The following is a 25,805-nucleotide window of genomic DNA, read 5'->3' on the forward strand; positions in this document are numbered from 1 at the left end:
CACTTTCCTTATGGACACATTCCACTCAATGCCCCTCCCTCCCATCCACCAGCCCTTCAGACAGAAATCTAGGAGCAGCCTTGGGCCCTCTCTCTTCATCACCTCCTACTTCCCACCAGTCCTTCAATTCCACCTCTGTCCCTTCCTCTCCATTCTGGAATGCAGGCTCAGTCTCTGCCTTCCAATGTTGCCCCTTCTAGATTATTCCTACTCAGACAGAAATCTGATCACAGCATGCTCCTGCTTCAAGCTTCCCAGGGGTTCCCATTATCTTCAGAATAAAACCCAGGTTCTTTTGCTGGGTGCACAAGGCCCTCTTTGATTTGACCCTCTCTTCCCCTTAACTCCTACACTTCCTGTGAACTGAACCTATGTTTTGCTTTCATAGCTCCAGATCTTTCTCTTCCATCCCTCAACCTGCTATTTGTTTCCTTTGTTTACAACTCCCTCTTCCTCCTCCTTGCTCCTGGAAAACTTCTATTTATGCTCCAAGACTCAGTCAGCATCTCCTCCTCTCTGATCCTTGCCCTGTGCACTGTGTTCTGCATGCTGGGCCACCTCAGAGCGGGTGCCCACCTTGAATATGACCTGGTTCACACAAAGCTGTCATCATCCATTCATGCCTCTTGTCCCAGTGGTTCCCACCCCCAAGCAGCGTTGGTAGGGAGGTGACCTCATATACAATGACAACTGAGTGGAAGGTCTTCCCCCGAAGCCACTCTCTACCCACTGAACACTGCCACTGGGCATCCCTATGTGGAATAACAAGGCCGGGGAGACTCAGTGGACTTGGATCATCAGGACAGAGAGAGAAGACTGCAGCAAACACCTGCTGTGCCCAAGGCCATGGGCAGGGGCTGCATTGCCCCCAAGTCACTCTTCGGCCTGGACAGGGGCACAGCACTGGGCTGCACTTGTTAACATCTTGGCATTTTAGTAAAAGTACCTGAAGGAAAATAGTCCTTCACTACTTTTTCTTTTCCACTTCATTTTCTAAGTTCACTCCTTTCTTTCCCGCAGTTTGCCTGTCTGTGTATCCCTGATGAGGTGAGGTGTGTGAAAAGCCTGTCTGTCACCTCTCACCTCAAACCCACACCCCGCCCCCGACCAGCCATTCCCAGAAAAAAAGGGCCATGACTCTGCCCACATTTCTTTTTCATGGTGGCACGAGACTGCCACCCAGTGATGGGAATGCTGCCTGACTGAACAGAAGGAAAGGACCTTGCCTGTTTTTGATTCCATTTCCAGGAAAGCTTTTCACCAAAAAACAGGGTTAATGTCAGTGTGATGAAAATGAAGATACAGACTAAGATAAAAACACCTAGAACATGGGAGTGGGTGTTGATTACACCAGGATGTGACTGAGAGCCTCATTTTTCAGAGGAATGACTTGAATATTATGGTAGTAAATGAGGCCCTGAGAGTAGCCTGGGTTTAGAGTGAAAGTTAGGCTCCTCCTGATTCATGCCCTGAGAATTCCTGGCAGATCCTGGGCTTTGTCTCCCCTACCTACGGCAGTGTGGCCATGTCACAGCTGCCACAGCCTGAATAAAGTTGCCACAGAGTGGTGGAGCACACACTCACACAGACGTCCATAATTTGCACTCTGCCGCATCCGCAGGTCCTCCGTGGAGTGGTGTAGACTCAGGCCAGCACCAGGGCTCCGGGCAGGACTGCGATCTGGGAGGAGAATCAGGAGAGACTTGGCTTCGACAGCCTTGCTGGTGTAGTGAAGCCTCTTGGGTTAGCTCACTTTAGATAAATAAAACTGAGCAGCAAGACATGTCTCTTCCCCTTCTAGGAACAAATTCTTTTTTTTTTAAATTTAAGCAAGTCAATAGTCTGAACAAGATTACAGGCTGGGCGCGGTGGCTCACGCCTGTAATCCCAGCACTTTGGGAGGCCGAGGCGGGTGGATCACCTGAAGTTGGAAGTTTGGGACTAGCCTGGTCAACATGGTGAAACCCCGTCTCTACTAAAATACAAAAAATAGCCCGGCATGGTAGTGGGCGCCTGTAATCCCAGCTACTTGGGAGGATGAGGCAGGAGAATCACTTGAATCCAGGAAGCAGAGTTTGCAGGGAGCTGAAATCACGCCATTGCACTCCAGCTCGGGGAACAGAGTGAGACTCCGTTTCACAAAAAAAAAAAAAAAAAAAGAACAAGATTACAGACAGAATATCTGTACTGTTGAAAGTGAGATAGATACACAATTCATTAAATGGGCACACGATGTAGTAGACTGCTTGGGTTCATCCCTGATTCCACACTCACTGGCTTTGTGACCTTAGGCAAGTTACTTAAACTCTGTGCCTCAGGCGTCTCATCTGTAAAATGGAGACAAGAACCATACCTACACACCACAGCGTTTTTGTTAGGATGAAGTGAGTTAAAACAGAAAGAGCACTCAGAATAGTGCCCAGAAGGTAGTTAAGTGCTGAGTATGTATCTGTTGCTATTATGGTATGTTAAACACTTCCTGTTGTTTTGGGAGGGATTTTTTGAGACAAGGTCTTGCTCTGTCGCCCAGGATGCAGTGCAATGGCACAATCTCTGCTCACTGAAAGCTCCATATCCTGGGTTCAAGCAACCCTCCCACCTCAGCCTCCTGATTAGCTGGGACTACAGGTGTGTGCCACCGTGCTTGGCTAATTTTTTGTAAGGCGGGGTTTATGCCATGGGGTTTAAACCATGAGGTTTATGTATTTCTTGTAGAGATGGGGTTGATGCCATGTCACTCAGGCTGGTCACAAATTCCTGAGCTCAAGCAATCCGCCCACTTGGACTCTCAAAGTGCTGGGATTACAGGTGTGGGTCACCATGCCCAGCCCACTTCCCATTTTTAAGTAATTCATTTAGAGGCTCCTCAATGTTTTTAACATAGCAACTTTGCTCTGGTTACTGTGTTTGTCTGACAGGCTCAGCAGGGCTGGTGTCTCTGGGCATCTAGGCTCGGATATTGATAGTGGAGTGTTGGAGATTTGAGATGTGTGCATGGAACAACTCACTCTTTCTCAATGGCCCCAGGTCCTGCTAATCAGAGTGACATCAACCACCAGATCTACAAGCCCTGGCACTCTTGAGATAAGCCCAGCCCCTTCTACCACCCTGATGTGTTCCATTTTCTGCTGAGGCTCTTGACCTCTCCAGGGGGTTTGATGTGAAACTTTTGGGTCCTTTCCATAGCAAGCCATCTCTACCAGCATTTCCCAATGCTGTGTGACATGAGAATCTCTTGGGGTGCATTCTAACCTCTCTCTCTTTTTCCAGGCCATACCCCAGACCAACTGACTCCAACTTTCCAGGGTGGGCCCAGGCATTAGGACACGTCTCAATCTCCAAAGTGATTTGCCATGTGCAGCCCTAGCTGAGAACCAACTCTCTCCCTAGAAATTGTTCTGCTCTGGTGGTGGGAACAACATGCGAGTGTGGCTGGGGTCCCCACAGGCCTGCCAGAGACAGAGGCTGAGGGATCCCCAGAACATCAGAATTTCTCCAGAAATTCCCAGCCCCTAAGGTGGGTTCACCCAGGTACCAGGGCCTGATACTGGCCCTGCATGTCCCATGCCTACCAGCGTAAGGCCTGACTCACTTGTGGTGGAGACTGACTTCCCAATGTCGACTAAGGAGCGGTGGATGGGCTTCTTGGTTTGGTGACGGTGCCTCCTCAGGAGGACGTAACTGACCCTCTCCCGGAGCTCTGGTCGCAGGAGACCATCCTCAATCTGCTTCTCAATGACATCATCTGTGTGGAAAACATACACACCTCGTCCCTGTGGGACAGAACCGCCCCAGGGTATGGGGGTCTTCAGTTTCACCTGTTATTAGTGGGATTAAATGTGGCAGGGGGTGTGTGGAAATACTCCCGGATTTGCCACTAGCTGTGGAAAACTGGGCACATCATCAACTCTTGGCCTCCTCCTGTTCAAGGGCATGTGCTTGTCTGTGTGTGTGTGTGTGTGTGTGTGTGTGTGTGTGTGTGTGTGTGTGTGTGTGTGTGTGACTCTGCTCTTTCTGTCAACGTTCTTATGAAAAGGGAAAGAAACAGTACATACGAAACTGCCCCAGGAGGCACAAAAATCCTGTGTTCAATGGTTTTAATCCTAAAATGAACTCTTTTTAGAAAAGTATTTTGGGCAAAATACTTCTGGCAAAATCCATTGTGCTAGAACAAAAATCACAAAAAATTTTAGGGGTGTTAAGGCAAGCCATATCCTCCCTTTGACACACCACTAAATGACAGCTAATTTCCTAGATGACCCATTTTACCCTGAAAAGGAACAGGTTGCCATGGCAAGAGGTGTCTCTGACTATGCAAGAGGCCCTCTCCCCTTTGCTACATTTCTGGTTGGCATTTTGGAGGATGGTCTTTTCGTCTCTACTGGAGGTCTACATGAAACTGAAACTTGGAATGACTATGATCCTGCCCTGGGAGCAACAGAGGTCTGCAATTCTGGTCTCTGCAGAATCAGGTGTCAGAGATGGGCCAGTCACACAGACTTGAGGGCAGGCATGAGGTCAGGGGAGCTGCCTGGTTTGCAGGGACCACAGGAGAGATGCACACAGTGGCCCCTGCCTCACCTATGATCTGTGGTAAGGAGCCGCTGTCCAAATCCAGCAGCACTGTCCCCGTCTGCAGGCAGGTACGGAGCTCGAAGAGGCTGTGCAGGGACAGTGTGGACACGTGGGGCTTGCTCCAGCGTTCGCCGCCTTCCTCTACCTTTTCTTCAAACTTTATCCACCTGGAATGGTAAGGATGGGGCTCAGTGTGGCCAGGGCCCTCAGGAGGAGGCCCACCTGGGTCTCCCCAAGAGATGGGTGTCCTGTGGGGTCATGCTATGTAAGTGGTTGTGGTGTTGGTCCTTACTCATAGGCAGAGGATCTCTTGGGAATGCCCTAATTTGTCCCCCACTCCTCCTGATACTGTCCTGTTAAGGAAAGCGGCATCCAGAGAACTATACAGGGGCATGGGGGATCTTCTGGGAGTGATGGAAATGTTCTAAAATTGGATTATGGTGATGGTTGCACAATTCCATACATTTTCTAAAAATCATTTACCAGTACACTTACAATTAGAGAATTTTAAGTTACTCTAGAACAATAAGGCTGTTTTTTAAAAAAGCCTCAACTGGAACCTGATTATCTCAGGCTGTTCACACATCAGTGTTCAGTGTGGTTTGCTGGGAGCAGGAAAAATGTTCCCTGACGAAAAGTATTTCTCCCTGAGTTCCCCTGCAAGGTCTGAGGTTTCCATGCTTTACACTCTTTTTGCCTCTGAAAGTTCAGGTAAAAATCCACATGCTATCCGGGAAAGGAAAGAAAATAAACCAAGGATGTGTAGGGAGCTGTCCTTTCTAGAAGCCTTGGAATCATGGGCTGGGTGTTCAAGTAGAAAGGCCTCAGACAGAACCAGGGGAGCAAGGAGTCCTGGCTGGAGACACCTAGCTCCCCTTTGTAAGATGTCAACCACAAATGCATGGGTAGCGCCAATCTATTACAACTTAAATCCCAAGGGAGGACTTTTGGACCATGACTATCTAATTCTAAAGTTCCTCTAAAAAAAGTAAACGTATGAGAATGGTTGGGGAAAGTTGAAAAACGAGGAGAAATGGGGATGGGGCATGCCTTAGCACATATAAAAACTTGCAGAGAAGCTTCAGTAATTAAAGCAGTGTGATTCCAGGCCAGATATAGACAAGGGATCAATGGCACAACAGTCCAGAAACAGATCTGTATATCCATGGGAATTCAGGTTTGTTGTTGTTGTTGCTGTTGTTTTAGACAGAGTCTCACCCAGGATGGAGTGCAGTAGCATGATTTCAGCTCACTGCAGCCTCGACCACCTGGGCTCTGGTGATCTTCCCAACTCAGCCTCCCAAGTAGCTGGGACTACATGCATGCACCAATTTGCTTGGCTAATTTTTGTATTTTTTGTAGAGATGGGGTTTCATCATGTTGCCCAGGCTGGTCTTGAACTCCTGGGCTTAAGTGATTGGCCCACCTTGGCCTCCCAAAGTGCTAGAATTACAGCTGTGAGCCACCACGCCTAGTCACGGAATTTGGGTTTTGATGAAGGAGTTGTTTAAAAGACAACCAACCTAAAAATAGAAAGTTAAATCCCTACTTTTCACCAAACACAACACTAAATTCTTCATGGATTACAGTCTAAACATAAAAATAAATATATAAGCAAAAATGCAAATGTACTAGAAGAGAATATAGGAGAGCATTCCTATATTCTTGGAGAATATTGTGGAGAAAGACTTCCTAAACAAAACCATATGTATAAAACCATAAAGGAAAAAAAATGGACAGATTTGATTACACAAAACTAAAATAAACGAAAACTTCTATATAGTAAAATAACATATAAATCAAGTTTGAAGAAATGTACTGAGAAAAATATCTGCAACAAAGAAAGCACCAAAAGACTAATATTTATAATACAACAATGCTCCTTTGAATTGATAAGAAATTAACCAATTAACTCAAATTATCCAATAGAAAGTAAACAATCCTGGGAAGAAATGAAGATGGCCAATAAACATATGAAAAGATGCTCAACTATACCAGTAATCACAGACTTTTAAATTACTACAAATGAAATAACATTCTTCATTTCTTACATGGGCAAAAGTTAAAAAGACTGACAACTTCCTATGTCAGTGAAAACATGGGGAGGTGGCCTCTCATCTGCTGCAGGTGTAATGACACAGCCTTCCTGGTGTGGGCAGCCTCTTTCAACACTCAGTGTGCATGCCTTTTGACCCAGCAGTTCCATTTCTAGGAAACGATCACAGGAATATAATTACACTGCCACACCCTGTAATATGTATACAAGGACGCTCAATGAAGCCTTATCTGTTAGGCTGAAGAACTGGAAACCACCAGGTTTTCAGTAGAAGCATGATTACATCAATTCTGTGGATCCCCCAGAAATAAATAAAAAATATGAGGGTGAACTCACATGCTGACAGGACGGACACTACAATCTTATTTTATATTTCATTTCATTTCATTTCATTTATTTCATTTCATTTCATTTCATTTTATGACAGAGTCTCGCTCTGTCGCCCAGGCTGGAGTGCAATGGCCGGATCTCAGCTCACTGCAAGCTCTGCCTCCTGGGTTTACGCCTTTCTCCTGCCTCAGCCTCCCAAGTAGCTGGGACTACAGGCGCCCGCCACCTCGCCCGGCTAGCTTTTTGTATTCTTTAGTAGAGACGGGGTTTCACCGTATTAGCCAGGATGGTCTCGATCTCCTGACCTCGTGATCCGCCCGTCTCGGCCTCCCAAAGTGCTGGGATTACAGGCTTGAGCCACTGCGCCCGGCCCATCCCATTTTATAAAAAAGAAAAACACACTTGTGTGTGCACGCACATGTGTCTGGAGAAAGCAAAAGTTTTGGAGGGATCCATGTCAAATGGTTAACAATGATTACTTTGAGTGGAGGAGTAGGATTGTTGTTGGGGCGGGATTTAAGACTTTCACTCTATTGGGGTTAGTTAGTGTGGTGGTTAGGCTGGGTGAGGTGGCTCATGACTGTGATTCCAGCACCTTGGGAGGCCCAGGCAGGTGGATCGCCTGTGCTCAGGAGTTTGAGACCAGCCTGGGCAACATGGTGAAACCCTGACTCTATCAAAAAATACAAAAAAATTAGCTGGGCATGGTGGCACGCAGCTGTGGTCCCAGCTTCTTGGGAGACTGAGGTGGGAGGATCACTTGAGCCTGGAAGGCAGAGGTTGCAGTGACCCGAGATGGCACCACTGCACTCCAGCCTGGGTGACAGAGTGAGACTCCATCTACATTTTTTTTTTTAAAAAGAGCGCAGTCTATGAAGCAACACTATCAGATTTTGAAAACCACCTCCATCATTTACTAGCTGAGAATCTCAGGTAAGTTACTTAATCTCTCATCACCTTTGATTTCTTCAGTAATAATAATAGTGTACAGCAATTAGAGCAGTGCCTAGCACACAAGATACACTCTGTTAATGTTAGCTATTAAGTTAAAAATAAAGAATATTACTTTTGTAATTTTAGGAACAATAAAAATAAGAAGAAAGCAAAGTCATTCAAAGCTTCTCCAACCAGGAGACATCATATTGATGTCTTGATGGTTGGTATTTTAGTAACTGCCATTCTAGATCTCCCTGTGCATGCATCCACATATGCCTGTGCATGCATGCACATATGCCCATGTTTGCATTAACTTTACATTAATGGCACCACAAGGACCTTAAGGGCATAGTATCTAATGGACATCCTTTCGTGTTTATTAGTATTAACATCATTTTGGGCCGGGCGCGGTGACTCACGCCTGTAATCCCAGCACTTTGGGAGGCCAAGGAGGGCAGATCATGAGGTCAGGAGATCAAGACCATTCTGGCTAACATGGTGAAACCCCGTCTCTACTAAAAATCCAAAACATTAGCTGGGCGTGGTGGTGTGCGCCTGTAGTCCCAGCTACTTGGGAGACTGAGGCAGGAGAATGGTGTGAACCCAGGAGGCGGAGCTTGCAGTGAGCCGAGATTACACCAGTGCACTTCAGCCTGGGCGACAGAGTAAGACTCCGTCTCAAAAATAAAAAAAGAAAAAACGTCATTCTGAAGTCTTTCTAGTATTCCACTGTCTGAACGTACCATAATTGATAGGAACAGTTCTCAACTGGTGGACATTCAGATTATTTCTAATTATTTTTTATTATTAATTAAGGCTGGTCGGAACATCCTTAGTCCCTGCTCAATAATTTCTTTAGGATAAACTCTCAGAAGTGGAATTGCTGTGTCTGCACATTTTTACATTTATAACAAACATTACCAAACTGTTTTCCAGAAAGCTTGTGTCAGTGCCCAGTGCCACCAGTGAGATCTTACATTTCCCTGAAGTCTCCCAGACTTCGGTATTTTCATTCTTTTTCACCTTTGTTCATTTGGTAATTGAAAAATTATCTCCCATTTGCACTCTTCTGATTACTAGTGAGATTGAACAACTTTTCCTTCATCAGATTTCCTCTTCATGTAACTGTATATTTTGCATTATCAATGTTGAACACCTTTGTTCCATACATTTATTTGAGACAAGTTAACTAGGCACCTGGTGGGATCCTCGGGAATCAAATGGACACAGGATGGGGAGATCTGATTAGAGAAGGACTGGGAGGTGAAGACCTGAAACATGGGAGCTGGAGCCAGAGACCAAGCAGACAAGTTGTAGCTGACCTTCCGTGGAGAAATCTGTTTGGGAAATATCATTTAAATTATGGCAGATCCAAGACTATGTGATATTGAAAGTAAGATGTTTCTAAAAGGTATATTAACATAAGAGTTTACAAGGAATAAACCAAAGGATAAGTCCAAATGTTTTTTTTTTTTTTTTTTTTTTTTTTTTTTGAGACGGAGTTTCACTCTCGTCACCCAGACTGGAGTGCAGTGGTGCGATCTCGGCTCACTGCAACCTCTGCCTCCATGGTTCAAGTGATTCTCCTGTCTCAGCCTCCTGAGCAGCTGGGATTACAGGTGCCTGCCACCAGGCCCGACTATTTTTTTCTTTTTTTTTTTTTTTTTAGTAGAGACAGGGTTTCACCACATTGGTCAGGCTGGTCTCAAATTCCTGACCTCAGGTGATCCACCAACCTCGGCCTCTCAAAATGCTGGGATTACAGGTATGAGCCACCGTGCCCAGCCAGTCCAAATGTTTTAGTTGAGAGGATGCTCAACTTTTCTTCCTGAGGACCAGCCTCCTATTCAGATTGCCCTTTTTTTTTTTTTTTTTTTTTTTTTTTTGCTCAAAAATGATACAAAAGATAAACTGAACTGTCACCCTCCTCCCAAAGACTCTTTTGCTACTCCATGGCCTTACCCATCCACCTAAAGGTGTGATGTGGCCCAGTGCACAGGGCCACTTCGGTGGGTTGCTCTCTTCACTGTCTCACAAACATCCTAGGCCAGATAGTCTCAGGCAGCTCTCTCCCCCGACATCCCATTCTTCAGTCTTCTGCCCACACAAATGCAACTCCACCTGAAGGAGTGATAAGAGCAATGCTTCCTCTTTGAAACATCCTCTACTAACTCCAGATAGCAGATAGCAAAGACATGCAGTCCTCTCCACCTCTCAGGACTTCAACTATTTGTACTGTACATACACCAAACATTAACCCCATACACACACAGACAAGGGCGGTAACCCACATGAGAACAGCGTGCAGAAACACTAAATTACTTGTCTCCAGTTTTAAGCCAATGCCAGAATTAGACTCTGCTACCAGAATCCAGAAAATTTAATTTAAGAAATTCCAGAATATGAGATCACTTAACTAGGGATACCTCTCTAGTCCCCTCTATAACTATTTTGGGAATCCAGATGTTACACCATTAAGCCTTCCACCTGGAACTTAATTTTGTGTTTTCAATGGCTACAGCTAGAAATTTAGCTCACTTTCACCTTGAATGGAAAAGGAAACATGGAGGACCAAAGATCCATAGCAGTGGTTTTCAACCTTGGCTGTCCATTAGAATAACTTGGAGAGATTTATAAAAATACCAATGCCTGGATGGTTACCCTGCCAGGAGGGTGACCCTGCCATGGAAACTCCCAGGTTATCTGACTGCACCCTCTGGGTTCAGGAGCCCCTGCTCTGTAGGCACATAGGATGGTGTGACTTAGGGATAGTTCAACTTATATGGGGTCCCAATGCAGCAAATGTAGCTCACATAGGTCTGATTCTAATTATATAGCAGGACATGGCCTCTTTCCCTTAGAATGGCTCCAAGAACACCAGTTGAAAGGGTCTCCTTTCTAGCATGGTCATGCCATGCTTTAGTTTCTCCGATTTTATAACGGAAGTTCATTTACAGTACACACTCTACTACACCAGTGTGCCTCAAACTAATGTGCATGGGGATCTTGTCAAAATGCAGATCCTCATTCAGCAGGTCTGGAATAAGGTCAAAGATTCTACATTTCTAATAAGCTCCCAGGTGTGGTCATGCTGCTGGTCTGCAGATCACCTCTGAGATCATGCAGAATGTCCTATTTCCTCTCTGTTTTCCACTGAACAGCGAGAGTGCCCCTTCCTCCACAAAGCCTCTGCCAGGTATTCTGCTTATTTCTCCTATAACACCCTAGGACGGTTCTCAACATGAAGCACTTTAGGGGACCACTGTTCTAGGACAGTGATACTTAAGCTTGATTGCATATAGGAATACCCTAGATGCCTTTAAAATCTTCATGTCTCAGTCATATCCTAGACCAGTTGACATCAGAATAAAAACAGATGGGATCCAGGCAACTCTGTGCTCCAGACTATTCTAGGTAAAGTTTATAACTTCTTAGGCTCAGAGCCTAAAATAATTAATGAATTAATTCAGGCTCAGTGCCTAAATTAATAATTAATTGTAGCCAATCATGTTTTACGATTGCTTTGGTATATAACAAATGCCAAATATACATTAAGCTTTTTGAAGACAGGTGCCATTGCTTCCTCTCTGGTGTCCCCTTACGGTCTCCTGCCCAGATCAACCGTATTAAATGCCTGCTCCCTCCTGCCTGAGGGTAACAAGACCTCACTGACCACTGTGGGTGAGATCTCGCTATGAGGAAATGACTAGGAAAAAAAAAGCTTAAAACTCATTTTGTTTAAGTATATTTAAAAATACTCAGAAGCTGCGCATGGTGGCTCACACTTGTAATCCCAGCGCTTTGGGAGGCTGAGGTGGGAGGATTGCTTGAGACCTGCCTGGGAAACAAAGCAAGACTCCATTATACAAAAAATAAAATAATTAGCCAGGTGTGTGGCATATGCCTGTAGTCCCAGCTACTCAGGAGGCTGAGGTAGGAGGATTAAATCCAGGAGTTTGAGGCTGCAGTGAACTGTGATTGCACCACTGCAATGAAGCTTAAGGGAAAGCAACAGAGAAAGACTCTGTATCTAAAAAGAAAGAAAGAGGCCCTTATCTTTTAGAGACATAGTGAAATATTTACAGACAGAATGATGTGGTGTCTGGGATTTGTGTCAACCTGATCTAGTGTGTGTGTCTGGGGTAGTAGGTTGGGGACAGAGAAACAAGATTTGCTGTGAGTTAGCTGTTAACTGTTGAAGCTGGGTGATGGGCAGGTGGGGGTTCATTCTGTTACATACTACTTTTGTATAAATTTGAATTTTCCATAATAAAATCCTTAAACATTCTCCAGAATGAATAAAGGAATGGCCTCTGTAAAAAGCCTCTGGTCAAAGCCAAGTTTAAAAACTTGTGGAAGACGGATAATAAGGTTCATGTGTAATCCCAAACAACTCATTGCAAAGTGAACTTTATACCATGGTTGGCTTCAAAAAGTGGGGAATTAGAGTTGGGGAAGCAGGTCAAGTGGAAAGAAAATCTCCATGTTCTCCTTCATTATCCAGCAAAGCTTTAACTTGTAAGGATTTTGCCCAAGCCTGGGTGTAGACTCCCAACTCTGCATGCCGGGGTGGGCACCAGGTGCCCCCCTCCTGACTGGAATGGAGCTACAAGGAACCTTGAAATGTCACTTGTCACAGAAAGCAGCTCTCTGTCACACAAAGCAGGGCCAGAACTGAGGCTTTTTCTGTGACTAGTAACTCGGTCAGAGATACGATTAGAGGACATTGCTGTTCTATTAATAACAAGAGCAGGAGAAAGCATCATGAGGCTAGCTACCAGGTACAGCCAAGGTTTCTAATGCTCAAATCACAGGATGGGAGAAGAGGAGGCTCTCCTTCAAGAAGGATCTGGAAAGGGTTGAAAACCAAGAGACCTGAATTCTAGTTCTCTCCTCAGATGGAAACTTCATAACTCCTACTGATCCTGCTGGGCTAGAGTAAATATCAGCAGTTTTCAATGGCTGAGTTAGAATCATCTGGGAGCTTTTTACAAATTCTAAAACCCAGGCTGAATCTCAGACTAATTACGTCAACCTCAGGGGACTGAGAATCAGACATCAATATTTTTTAAAAGGAAGACACAGATCCTTGAGATGATAAAACAACAGGCTGCCCATTATGTGTGGTTAGATAAGACTAAAATCTGTAGGATATACATAAACATTGTGATTGAAGACAAGCTTCTATCTATACTTATTTTGAATATCATTATAATTAAATTGTGTCCTGGTTAGTTTGTTTGCAAAATCCCCCTTAGGACACTCTAATTTAAAAAATGTAATCTCCCAATGCACGTAACCTTTAATGCTAAGGCTATGTTGCCTCTAAACATTTGTTTTAACAATTATATTGGTGTGAATTTGTTTCTTACAAGAAGTCTACTCAACTAAAATTTGTAAACTATATATCCACACTGTGATCATTCTATCTACATGGCCTCACCAACTTTATTCTGTAACTCTCCCACCCTGCCCGATTACCCAAAAGCTTGACTTCTTTGTATTAGTTACAAAGCATCAAGACATGTTTGTGCTTTCTGCCTAAGTCCTGTGTGTAATACATTTTGTGACTCCAACAAATTCATTTCTTAAAAGTAAGAAATGTAAGTTTTTCTTCATTATCCAGCAAAGCTTTTTAACTTCATATGAATCATATCAGGATACTGAATTTCCCAACAGAAATTGAAGACCAGTATTAATTCACTTACAAACCCATTAAGAATTTTCCTAGAGATGTCTGAGGAATCATCAGATACTCCCCTGGTTCAGTCTTTGACAGAGGCACTAAGAAATGATCTGTGGAAGGAAGATTTTTCAAAAGGGGAACACCTGAGGCCGGGCCTGGTGGCTCACACCTATAATCCCAGCACTTTGGGAGGCCGAGGCAGGAATATCCCTTGAGGTTAGGAGTTTTGAGAACAGCCTGGCCAACATGGTAAAATCCTGTCTCTACTAAAAAAAAAAAAGATTAGCTGGGCGTGGTTGTGCACGCCTGTAATCCTAGCTACTCCCAGCCAAGCACTATGCTAAGCACTTAACATGTATTATCTCATCTAATCCTTAAATCTATCTCACGAGGTAGGTCTGTGACTATTCTCATTGTACAGGTGAGGAGACTGAGACCCTTAGAGGATGAGGAGCCTGCCCAAAGTTGCTGAGGCAGGAGAATCACTTGAGCCCAGGAGGCGGAGGTTGCAGTGAACTGAGACGGCACTACTGCACTCTAGCCTGGGCGACAGAGCAAGACTCCATCTCAAAAAAATGGGAGGAACACCGAAGCAAATTCTGGCCCATTCTTACAATTTATTTGGCCAATTCACGCTACATAAAATCACGTGCATGAAAATATGTATGTGAGGTAGTATAACAAGTTGTTTCTACAACTGATTATGACTTCGCATACCATGTATATGTTAATAAACCAAACTTGGCAGTAAATTTGAAAGATTATAAAGTGTAAAAGACTGAGTGGGCAGGCATGGGTCAAGGGTCAGCACACATACGGAGAAGTTCAGAAGGTACCAGAAGGGGCTGATGAGCACCAGAAAGGCTTCACAGGCCTCTTGGGGCACCCACCCCAGTCCAGGCTCCGAAATTGTATCTTTTTAGTGTCCCAAAGATGACTAGGTCCAGTGACACTGTCTAATGCTAACTAAGATCATGAAGGCTGATGCATAAACCTGAAGGCCAATTTATTTAATTTACAGTGAGATTTACAATCGTTACAGGGGTTTGTTACGCTCATCCTCTAGCCTTTGCATTCTCTTATGGGCAGATATACAGGGTAAGCCAAATTATCACCAAGAAGTTGCTGAATATAGAATCAGAATGAGTTAATCATTAGTTAAGTGAGTCCAGTGTTTAATAGACTCAGGATGATCTTTCATCTCTACACATGAGATATGTCTGGAACTGGGATCAGACAGATAGGGCCTTCTGTCTTAGATTGTTCTGTAATGAATCCCACTTCCTCCCATGGCTGACTGATTCACTCTGAATGAAAGTCTTTCCTTTTGGTGGCCTAGGAACCTCTGCTGAGGGCCTTTGGTGATGCAGTGCGGTTAGGCATTACAGGAGAACCACTCCTTCCCAGACAGTGATGAACTGCACTGGCACAGCTGGTGGTGATGGGGCAGAGGTGTGGCATTCCAGGGAGCTGTGGTGAATGAAATGGGGGTGGCCTCTGCTCCCAAGCTCATGCATTTGGTGAAGGGTCCATCCTCCTGCACACCATGTCCTCATTCAGGGTTGAAGGGGAGCCCACAGCTAAGTGAATGCCATCAGACACAGTTACTGACAAATTCTGAACAAGCTTCTTCAGGGAGAGGCTTGTGAAGCCAAAAGCTATGTGAGGACCACTTGTATGTGTATCTAGGAAGTCTCTGTAATTGCCCTAAGGGACTGTCATCTACACAGTTGTCTGCCTCCCTCAGAGTCTGCTGGTACCTCCCTTCACTGCCTCTTCCACCTCTGCTATTCTAGGCCAAGTTCAAACGCCACCTCTCCCATAACAATGCCTTTCCAAGGGCCCAGGTTGAGGAGACTTCTCCTTCCTCTGACTCCCATCACACTTTTTATCATTTATCAAATAACACTTCCTAATCACGACAACAGCCAAAGCTTACTGAGCACTTTCTATGTGCCAGGCACTATGCTAAGCACTTAACATGTATTATCTCATTTAATCCTTAAATCTATCTCGCGAGGTAGGTCTGTGACTATTTTCATTGTACAGGTGAGGAGACTGAGACCCTTAGAGGATGAGGAGCCTGCCCAAGGTCATGCAGCTTGTAAGAGACAGGATTTGGAGGCATGTCTTTAGATTCTAGAGCCTGTTCTCACCACTTTGCACATACCACCTTGAGTTTTAGTTATCTGTGTGTATGAGCACATGCCTGCTTTATACCAGATTGGGGTTGAAATATCATGCCTCATGGGCTCCAAGCACCCCACTTCAAGCAGCCTGTTTTTGTATGGCCAGCTAGCTAAGCATGGTTTTTATATATTTAAAGCACTGTAAAGAAGGAGAAAGAGGGGGCAGAGGAGAGAAAGGAGAAGAGAAGGAGAGAAAAAGAGAAGAAGAGGAGGGGGGAGAGGAGAGGAAATAAAAGGGTGGGAGAAGAGATCATTTGTGCAGAAAAGCTGAAAATATTTTCTGTCTAGCCATTAACAGAGCATGTTTGCTGATACCTGTACTAGATCATAGGCACTTTAAGAACAGTTTCATATTTTATTCATTGTAATTCTCCCACAGGACCTAGCACAACATCCCCTCAACTATTTTTGGAATGAAAGAAGAGAGGTATGGATAAAACAGCCTCTCCAAAGTTCTCCTAGACTCAGAGGTTAGAGCGTCCACCTTTCCACTGCTCTAGGGATTGATGTAGTGCTGCAGTGACATCCGCAGATCTCCATGGACAGAGATAGGGTGTGGTCTCGCTCTCCTTCAAGAGGAGGATGAGTTTGTAAAATCGCACCACCTATACTCTCATAGGCAACTTGAAGAATTCTGAAGTTCTGGTTGGTATCAGAGGCAGAACTGTGGCCAAAGGATTGCTTACATTAAGTGCATATCTTCATTACTACAGATGTATGAAAGACATATTTGGGGTGTCTGCTCTGCCTGTCTTCAATGGGGATGTGCTCTCTAGGATATAGCAAGGCCTCCCATATCTCCTCATAGCTCTGATCTGGGTCCCGGTGATAGGGTAACCAAAATTGGAAAGATCAGATTCTCCATGAAGAATGTGGAATTGCTGTGGGATGGTCCCTTGAGTAGGGTGGATGTGAACATGGAAGCTGAGGATTGGCCAGAGGCAGGGACAAGCAGAGGAAGCTGGTTGCAAAAGAGTAAAGGAGATGCCCTGAGAGAAGCAGAGACCAGAAGCAGAGAGAAAGAGGACAGGCCAGCTTCCCAGGCCCAGCCCTTGAGAGATCATGCCCCAGGAGACTATGAAGTCACCCCAGTGTCCCAGTGATGCTCCCTCCATTTGTATGAGTTAGCCTGAGTGGGTTTCTGTTACCTGTAGCCCCAAACCTCCTGAGGATGACAGTGGCATTTCTCTCCCCTTGGGCATCGCACACAGTCCCTGACAGTTCACTTAAGATTAGGCTGTGGGAGCCAGAGATGGAGATGCTGGGTGGGGGCTCTTGACTCTAGTATAAAGTACTGCTGCCGGCCAGGAGCAGTGGCTCACGCCTGTAATCCCGCACTTTGGGAGGCTGAGGTGGGGGGATCACCTGAAGCCAGGAGTTTGAGACCAGCCTAGAAACATGGTGAGACCCTACCTCTACTAAAAATGCAAAAATTAGTCGGGTGTGGTGGCGGGCACCTGTAATCCCAGCTACTTGGGAGGCTGAGGCAGGAGAATTGCTTGAACCCAGGAGGCGGAGGTTGCAGTGAGCCGAGATTGTGCCATTGCACTCCAGCGTGGGTGACAGAGCGAGACTCTGTCTCAAAAATTGAAAAATAAAATTAAATAAATAAATAAATAAATAAATAAATAAATAAATAAATAAATAAAGTACTGTTGCCAAAAGGTTTTTAGGCAGGACTTTTCCTTTGGCACCTCTGGAGTCTGATGGCTGTGATCCTAACAAGACAGGAGACAAAACTACCAAAATCAACGTGTAGACCTTATTTTGATTCTAAGTTGTATAAACCAACAGAAATAAGATATTTTTGAGACAGTAAGAGAAATTGAATCTAGACTAGATAACCAATCATAATAAGGAATTTTTCTCAATTGTATTAGGAGATATAATGGCATTGTTGTGTTTACAATGAAGTCTAATTCATAAAGATGTGTGCTGAAATGTTTACAACATTTGGGATTGCCTTTAAAATATCCCAGCAAAAGCAAACAACAACAAAACATCCCTAAAAGCAAACAAAAAAAAGTGGTGGATATAGATAAATGTGAATCTTTGATGAAGCTGGGTGATGGGAACCATTCTCTACTTTTTGTGTTTCAAATTTTTCATGATAAAAAGTTTAAATATATATTTGGATGTATAAAACATATATATGAATAGGTAAACCAAGTAGGGGTTTTGACATGAAGGTGGTCTGATGGTGGGGTTATTCCCCTCCTGACAGCTGCAACTGAGAGAGCTATCCAGGGATGACTTTGGTTGGGGGAGGTGTTTGCTCCTGCAGACCACCTCCAAGGGTTCTGAGGAGCTGCCAGCCAGTTCTGCCCTATCTGGGAAGAGCTCCCTGAGTGTTCTAGTCCCTCCCATCTCTCCTCACTTAATTAGCCTTCCAATCTCACTCACTGGCCAACTAATCTGATCGTACTATCCTGGGTCAACCGTGGTGATGGCCTTGTGTCACTGCCTGGCTGTCCCCGTGGATGTGGACTTGTGCTTCCCCTGTCCAATTGCAGGACTTTGAAGGTCTCTCATGCAGCTCTGCCCTGGGCTGTGCTAACTGTAAGTTATCCTAAGTCCCTGAGGGATGAAAGTCCCTAGCATAACCCTCATTCTGTGTTTACACTGCCAGTTGTGAGAGCACCGGATGGAACCCAGGGCCTCTGAGACTTCAGGGAACATTTTACCTGCAGCTTGATCCAGGTTCTGATTCATATAAAAATTCCTTTTTCCTACTTCACTAACATAAACCTCAAGTTTCAGTTTGGACTAGCATAGAGAGAGGGAAGGACCAAGTTAGATACTGGACATAAAAGCAGCTTGATATACTCAAAGAGTATAATTATTCAGAACAGTAGATCAGCAGAAGGTGGAAGTCAAACAACCTTAAAAACCTTCATCTGACCACAAATCTCCATGCGTGACTCCACTGCAATAAAACAAGAGAGCGTTGACTGCTAGCCTGGAGCTGTTTGTCTGGCTCGTGTATACCAGCCATCTGCAGCTCCTACAATCGCTTTTCCACCCCATCTGTCTCCTCAAACCAGAGACAGGCCTGGAATTCCCTCAACTCCCTGCTAGAAGCCCCTCCACCTGTGCCCAGGGCTGCCTTGCTCCAACCAGCAGTCTCCCTCAGCTTCTTTTCCCTTTAAATCACTCTCTTTCCCCTGGACCCTTCTTGTAAGCCTACGATATGCTCGTAGGCTTACGAGCATATTTCACTGACCCTAAAAACCAAAAGGATCTCCCTTGGCCCATGTTCCCCTTAAGACGCTTCTTTCACTCCTGCCCTTCATGGACAAGCATCTTGGAAGAACTGTCAAGTCAGTTTTTTACTTTTAACTCTTCTCAACTTCCTGCCCTCTGGCTTCTGCCCTACCCCTTCTCAGACTGCGGGAGCGGGTCCATCCTGCAGATGCGCTTCAGTTCTGGTGGTACTTGTTATCCCCTCCCTCCATCTTGAATGTCTCTCTGCCCTTGGTTTCCAGGACAAAGCCCTCCTCCCATTCCCCTCCTAACCTCCTGGTTGCCCCTTCTCAGTCTCTTTTGTGGGTTCCTCTTCATCTGCCCATCCTGCAAATACTGAAGTTCCTGGGGACTCTGTTCTGGGCTCTCTTCTCACTTCAAAGGATAAGGTTCACCTCAGGGGCAACCTTATCCTTTTCTGTGGGCTTGATTTCCACCTAGATGCTGATGCCTCATACATTTATGCTTCTCTACTGAACTCCAGACACAGTGCAACATGATGATCTCTGGACATCTCCACTTGGAGTTTCCTCAAATAGAACCTATCCAAAATGGAGCCATTATCAACTGCCCCCAAAACAAAACAAAAAATACCCAATGTTATAAAACTTTACTACTACATTTATGTTTCCTAAGCTGCTACCATGAGGTACCCACTAGCTTAGGTGGGAATTCTGGGTGTCTCCCTGACTATCTGCCCCCATGTGCCATCTGTTATCAAGTCCTGTCAATTCTACCTTTTAAATTTTGTCTCAATCTACCCCTTCTCTTTATCCCCACTGCCAGCATCTCTCCCTTGGACCAGCCTCCTAACTGGCCAAGTCTTGCCCCCTTTTATCCATTCTCCACACTAAAGCCAGATGATCTCTCTTAAGGATATGCATGATTCTGTCCTTTTCCCACCTAGAACCTTTCAGTGGTCCTCTAAAGCTCTCAGCACCAAGTTCAAACACTATAACATGGCCGGCATAGAATCTGCATCATCAGCCCTGCCATTCCCAGCCTCTTGCTCTACAGTCCAGCCACAGGGAACCTGTGCCTGTTCCTCTATGTGTCTGTTTTTCTGGTTCCAGGGCCCTCTCCCGCCTTCCCTACCCTCTCCTGGCTAACTCTGACCCATCCTTCAGGTCTCAATGTGAACATCTCTTCCTCCTAGAAGCCTTCCTGGACCCCTCCTGCCTGGATTAGATGCTCCTATGCTCTGCTTTCACAGTGCCCCCATTACCAAATGCCCCCTTATTTGCCTCTATGTCCAATTGGACTGAGAGCCCAAGAGAGCAGGGGCAGGATCTGCCATGTTCCATTTTTATATCTCTAGTAGGCTCAGGGCTTGCAGATAATAAATATTAATTGAATGAATGAACCAAGTGTGTTGATTTCTGCATTTGGAGCTCTCAGCTTCCTACTCTCCTTTAAATTGAGTGGGCAGCTCCGGCTCCACTGGAAGGTTGATTCCAGATGGGTGGTGAAACCAGAAGTCTGGGGATGCCTACTGCCCCACACTAAGATGGGAAATGATGTTAAGAGGGCATTATACAGGATTTTTTTTTTTTTTTTTTTTGAGACAGAGTTTCACTCTTGTTGCCCAGGCTGGAGTGCAATGGCATGATCTTGGCTCCCTGCAACCTCTGCCTCCCAGGTTCAATCAATTCTCCTGCCTCAGCCTCCTGAGTAGCTGGGATTACAAGCACCCACCAGCATGCCTGGCTAACTTTTTTGTAATTTTAGTAAAGATGGGGTTTCATTATATTGGCCAGGCTGGTCTTGAACTCCTGACCTCAGGTGATCCACCCGCTTCAGCCTCCCAAAGTGCTGGGGATTACAGGCATGAGCCACCATGTCTGGACTACAGAGGATCTTAATGAGGGTGATTTCAGGGTTGACACAGAAAGCTTGGCTTTCTCCATCCCGTATGGAGTGAGAAAGCATCCCTGCCTATGTGCATAGAACCATTCAGGGCTTTTGAAAACATACTGATCTGGTCTGACCCAACAACTGACCCACTTCTCCTGCTCCTTCCCGGTCATTGCAGTAATGTTCTCAGAGCGTGTCTCATAAGAATCTTGTGGCAAGTTTGTGTTTGTGGTCTGCTCTGAGTTGAGACCAGAGGCAGCTTGGATTTGGAATTTGCTTTCATGGCTCTTGGGAGGCGCTAAGCTCTGGTTATTTCTGAGTAACCCCAAAGGGCCCTCCACACTTGGGTGGGCTCCAATCCAGGTCATTCTCCTTCCCAGCCCTCCACTTGCAGTCCGGCAGAGGTGGGCAGGAGAGAGGATGGAATTCTGGGTAAATAGTTTGCTCACAGTCAGATGGTCTCCCCCACCCAATCTGATCCAGCCCTTCCTGCAGGCAAGGTCATTATCAGCAAACAGCCAGCTGCATTTCCCTCATGTGAATGCTAGAGACAGAGTTAATAAAAATCTATCTTATTAACAGCCTGACCTACCAGCATTGATCACATTAGAAATGACGCTACAACACAGTCCCCATTATGTGCATGGCGCAAGGCTCAGCAGAGCTCAAAAAGCCATTTAAATCCCTCCAGGAGTGACTCCTCCAAGGGCCTGAAACATCCCCCAAACTAATAACTCCTGACAAAGCACTGCCAGGGAAAATTCCTTGCGGATTTGAGATTTTCACTCTGTTAATCTCCTAACTCAATAAAGCAAACACTCCCTGCAGCAAATTAAATACTTTTATTAAAGGGTCCCCTCCCCGATTCTCTTTGACATGGGTATTGTGGACCCATAACCCTCTTGGAGCCTGAGTATCTATGTGAGGGGCTGTCCCCTACTCTCCATCATTTTCTCCTGTTACTCTAAGAAGGCCAGAACCCATTATGATTTGCTGATTCTTAGATTCTCGAAACATCTGACATCTCTAGCTTCCCTGAGTGGCTCCACTGGCCTGTCAACTGAGGAAACTGCTTTCCGTTTTTTTGTGGGGGTGACAGGCCTCAAATAGCTCTGACCCAGGCAACTCTAACCTTGTAGTTTGCCTGGAGGAGGACCCAGCAAAACTGATCAGGCCTGGTGGGCTTCTTGGCCAATGGTCAAACCCTTCTTCCGACTTCACTAGGGGCTTGCTGGTCATACCTTGGACAGTTATCTGGAAACCAGATGGGGTTAGCTGTAGAGAGTAGAAGAGGGTGGAGCAGAAGTCAAGAAAGCTACTCTTCTCTCACATTTTCTTGTCCCCAAGCTGGCCTTCAAGCTATTCCTCTTTGGGATCTGCCTAGAACTGGGTTCCGCCACTTTAACTTCTAGTCATCACTTTCTTTTCACTGCTGGTTGGAGCCAGGCTATTCTGAGGTCCTGATGGCCCTTCTTCCAGGACCTTCTCAGATGCCATCTTCAGAAAGCCTGCTTTGCAGGGAAACCCACTACTTTGCAGATGGCAACTGCCAGACCCCTTTATGTTTTAAGAGAAGACCCCTTCTAGAAACAGCCTCATGTACAGTTTCTCAGTTCCATCACTGGGTCTGGAGTGCAGAGGGCTTTGTGAATCCACACTCTGAGAGAATAGAGACAATGTGTTTTGCCTTTGGCAATAGTCAGGTCTCTGGGGGCCATAAGACCTTCTTGGCAAGGGCTCCATGGGTGTGTGTGATAGGCCCTCGTGGAGGGTCAGGGTCTGGTCCTGACAACCATGGCTAGGAGTTCTGGATGCAGACTCTGTCCAGGGTGTGGAGAAGGCAACCTCTCCTTCCCGGGCCCCTGAGAAGACCCTGCCCAGCTTTCCTCCTCTCTATTTGCCCACCCTGGGCAGGAGAGGCCCTCATTCAGGGCAGGCAGTGGCTTCAGGCCCTGGCCCCTCAGAGGTGTTAAGACATAATAGCCCAGGGTAGGTCTTGGTCATTTGAAACGTCCCCCTTCCCTGTCAATCTTGGAGAGGCATCCTGGGCTCTGCAGCTCTGCCCATGTATCTCTGACCCCAACAGAATTGCTTCTAGACCTATGTCTGTGCAACTTGCAAGAGACAAGCCTGTGAATCGATCAGCACAGTAAGTGTTCAAAGAATGGGATCATAGGAAGAAATTCAAAGGCTTCCACACAGGGACCAGGCCCAGCTGTGGGGCTGGGGATTTGTTCCTCTCTGAGGCCTGCAGGGATTTATTTGCTAGTCCACGTAGTGGCCTTTTTTCCAGATACCCCTGCAGGGTACCTGGAGTGGGGAAAACCTGGGGTGTTCAAACCTGTGCCTTCTGGTTCTACACAGCAACTACCCAGGCTAGTGATGGAGATGAGCGAGGGAAGAGCCCAGGCCGTGGTTGTGGACAGCTCAGGCTCTGGGTGTCACGGTGGGCCCCATGCAGAGACAGACCTGGGCATAGTTGAGTCCATGCACTCTCAACTTGGGCATAATTGCCCCCAAGGAGGCAAAAACTGGTTCTTGGAGGAGTGAAAATATTTTAGATATTACAATGGCTTGTGGTACTCTACAGCTACACTCGGCCTGACAAATCTTATTCCTTTTTTTTTTTTTTTGAGACAGAGTCTCACTCTGTTGTCCAGGTTGGAGTGCAATGGCACAATCATGGCTCACTGCAGCCTCAACTTCCCCTGGCTCAAGTGATCTCCCACCTTATCTTTTCGAGTAGCTGAGACTACAGGTGTGTGCCACCATGCCTACCTAATTTTCTATTTTGATTTTTTTTTTTTTTGTAGAGACGAGGTCTTCCTATGTTGCCCAGGCTGGTCTTGAACTCGTGGGCTCAAGCAATCTCCCTGTCTTGGCCTCTCAAAGTGTTGGGATTATAGGCATGAGCCACCGTGCCTAGCTCTTATTCCTTATTTCTAATGAAAGAAATTAAATTTTAATTTGATAAAGTTGATTTAAATCAATTAAATTCTTCTCCTGGGGACAGAGTGGTATCATGTAAAGAAGGTGGAGAAACATCGGCACAGTCTGTCTTCCTGTCCGAAGGTCCCTCCTGCTGCCTCTTCCCATAGCTTTCCTTCCCCTTGGGCTCTTGGGAGCACTGGGCACTGCTGAACAGTCCAGTTAAGTCCCAAGGCCCCTTTGTCCCACGCACTGGGGATATGAGCAGTGCCAACCACTCTTACCCTGCCCCTCCCTTGCCTCCTGTGACTTCTCCGTGCGGCTCCCCTCCAGCTTCTGCTCTCCCTATATATGGAGAGCTCTCTGTTCCCCATGCTTTGCTCCATGGCTGCAACTCTGCAGCCCCAAACTCTGCCAGTTCCCTTTTCTTCGGTGGCCCACTAGCCCTCTCCATTTGGATTTTTCCCACCATTCAGACTCGATGTGCCTGGCACACCTTCTCCTTCCTCCAGGAAGCCCTCACTGTCTACCCCAGCCTACTTGGTACTTTCCCTTTTATAGCATTCAGCTTGAACCATTTTATATTAAAGAACATCCTAGGTAAAAAAAAGTGAGACCTCATTGCTACAAAAAATAAAAATAATTAGCTGGATGCAGTGGCATGTGCCCGAAGTACCAGCTACTTGGGAGGTTGAAGCAGGAGGATTGCTTGAGCCCAGGAGTTTGAGCCTGTGTGCAGTAAGCTATGATTACCCTACTGCACTGAAGCCTGGGTGACAGAATGAGACCCCATCTCTGGAAAAATTACAACGACGACGACAAGAATGCAGCTGACCCCTGAACAACATGGGTTTTGAACAGCATGGGCCCACTTATACACAGGTTTTCTTCAACCAAATGGGGTCAAAAATACAGTATTCATGGGATGCAATACCTCCATATATGGGTCAATGTTTCATATAGGCAGTTCCACAGGGCCACCTGGGAGACTTGAATATATGTGGATTTTGTCATCAGCAGGGGGTCCTGGAATCAGTGCCCTATGGATATGGAGGGACAATGGTATATGCCCTTGTACTACTCTCAGAGTTTCATGGGTGACTGTTCTGTCTTCCCACTTGAACTTCAATTTCTTTGAGGATGAAGAGAAAGTCATAAGATTCTGTTTGCTCCTTACCTCTGGACACCAAGGAAGGCAGGTGGGAAGGTCTTTGTGGATCAGGAAGCTCTCAAGCTACAAGGCGCCCCTTCCCACTAGGAGGGTCAGGCAAGCCCAGGCTGTGCAAGACTGAAGTGCCCACCTGCCTCATGGCGCCCCACCTTACCTGGCTGACTCCTTCCACTCCATCTGGTCTCCATCATGCTGCAGAGTGTCCATCTCTGTGAAGAGGGTGGGGTTGGGAGCCTCATCTTCCTCCCCCAGGATGTCCTGGAGCTGCTCAGCAGCTGGGGACCCTGCAAAAGAGGGGCAACAGGTCTGCTGAGTGTCCCATGGAAGGAAGGAGGACCACAAGGCCAGCAGAAATGGAGTAGGAGGCAAGCATAAGGGAAAAGCATTTTCTAATTCTGTAAAACTAAGTCCAGCTCCTGGGTGAAGCTGGACTCCTGTCACCATGAATCAGAGGTGGGTGACATACTCTTTAAGATAAAAGGATGAAAATATTTAGTCTGCATTCAGATCCTGAGTCTTGTAGCTGGCAGTGAAGAATGATGGGAAATGGTTGAAGCCAGGGCAGCAGCAAGAACCAGGAACAGAACTAAAGAGAGAAGTGAGAAGCACTCTGATCCAACTTCAGCTTACCACCAGAGGGGTTCTTCTTCCTGCCAGGCCCCAAACCAGCCAACTCCCAACACTGGTCTTGAAAAGGCAGTCAGCCATGCAAAAGGATAGCTTGCACACCCTTGTACCATGTGGGCCCTCTTTCTTCCTGGGCAAGGTGGCAGTCCATTTCCTGAGCCTCCAGCCTGCTTTCCAACTGCCCATTGGAAGTCACTTCCTGGGTGTCTC

At 46.0% G+C, this 25,805-nt stretch overlaps 1 protein-coding gene across 1 annotated transcript in view; it reads right to left on the reverse strand.

The window, feature by feature from the left end:
* The window catches only part of SLC4A5 (solute carrier family 4 member 5), a 109,099-nt gene that overhangs the window by 43,572 nt on the left and 39,722 nt on the right, over positions 1-25,805 (reverse strand). The window contains exons 4-7 of the mRNA XM_023187968.2: positions 25,123-25,252; positions 4,582-4,742; positions 3,593-3,745; positions 1,585-1,680 (exon numbers count right to left, since the gene is read on the reverse strand). Of these exons, the coding sequence (XP_023043736.2) occupies positions 1,585-1,680; positions 3,593-3,745; positions 4,582-4,742; positions 25,123-25,252 (540 nt within the window). The remainder of the gene's footprint in view (positions 1-1,584; positions 1,681-3,592; positions 3,746-4,581; positions 4,743-25,122; positions 25,253-25,805) is intronic.

The sequence above is a fragment of the Piliocolobus tephrosceles genome, chromosome 15 (assembly GCF_002776525.5).
Source record: "Piliocolobus tephrosceles isolate RC106 chromosome 15, ASM277652v3, whole genome shotgun sequence".
Classification (NCBI taxonomy): Eukaryota; Metazoa; Chordata; class Mammalia; order Primates; family Cercopithecidae; genus Piliocolobus; species Piliocolobus tephrosceles.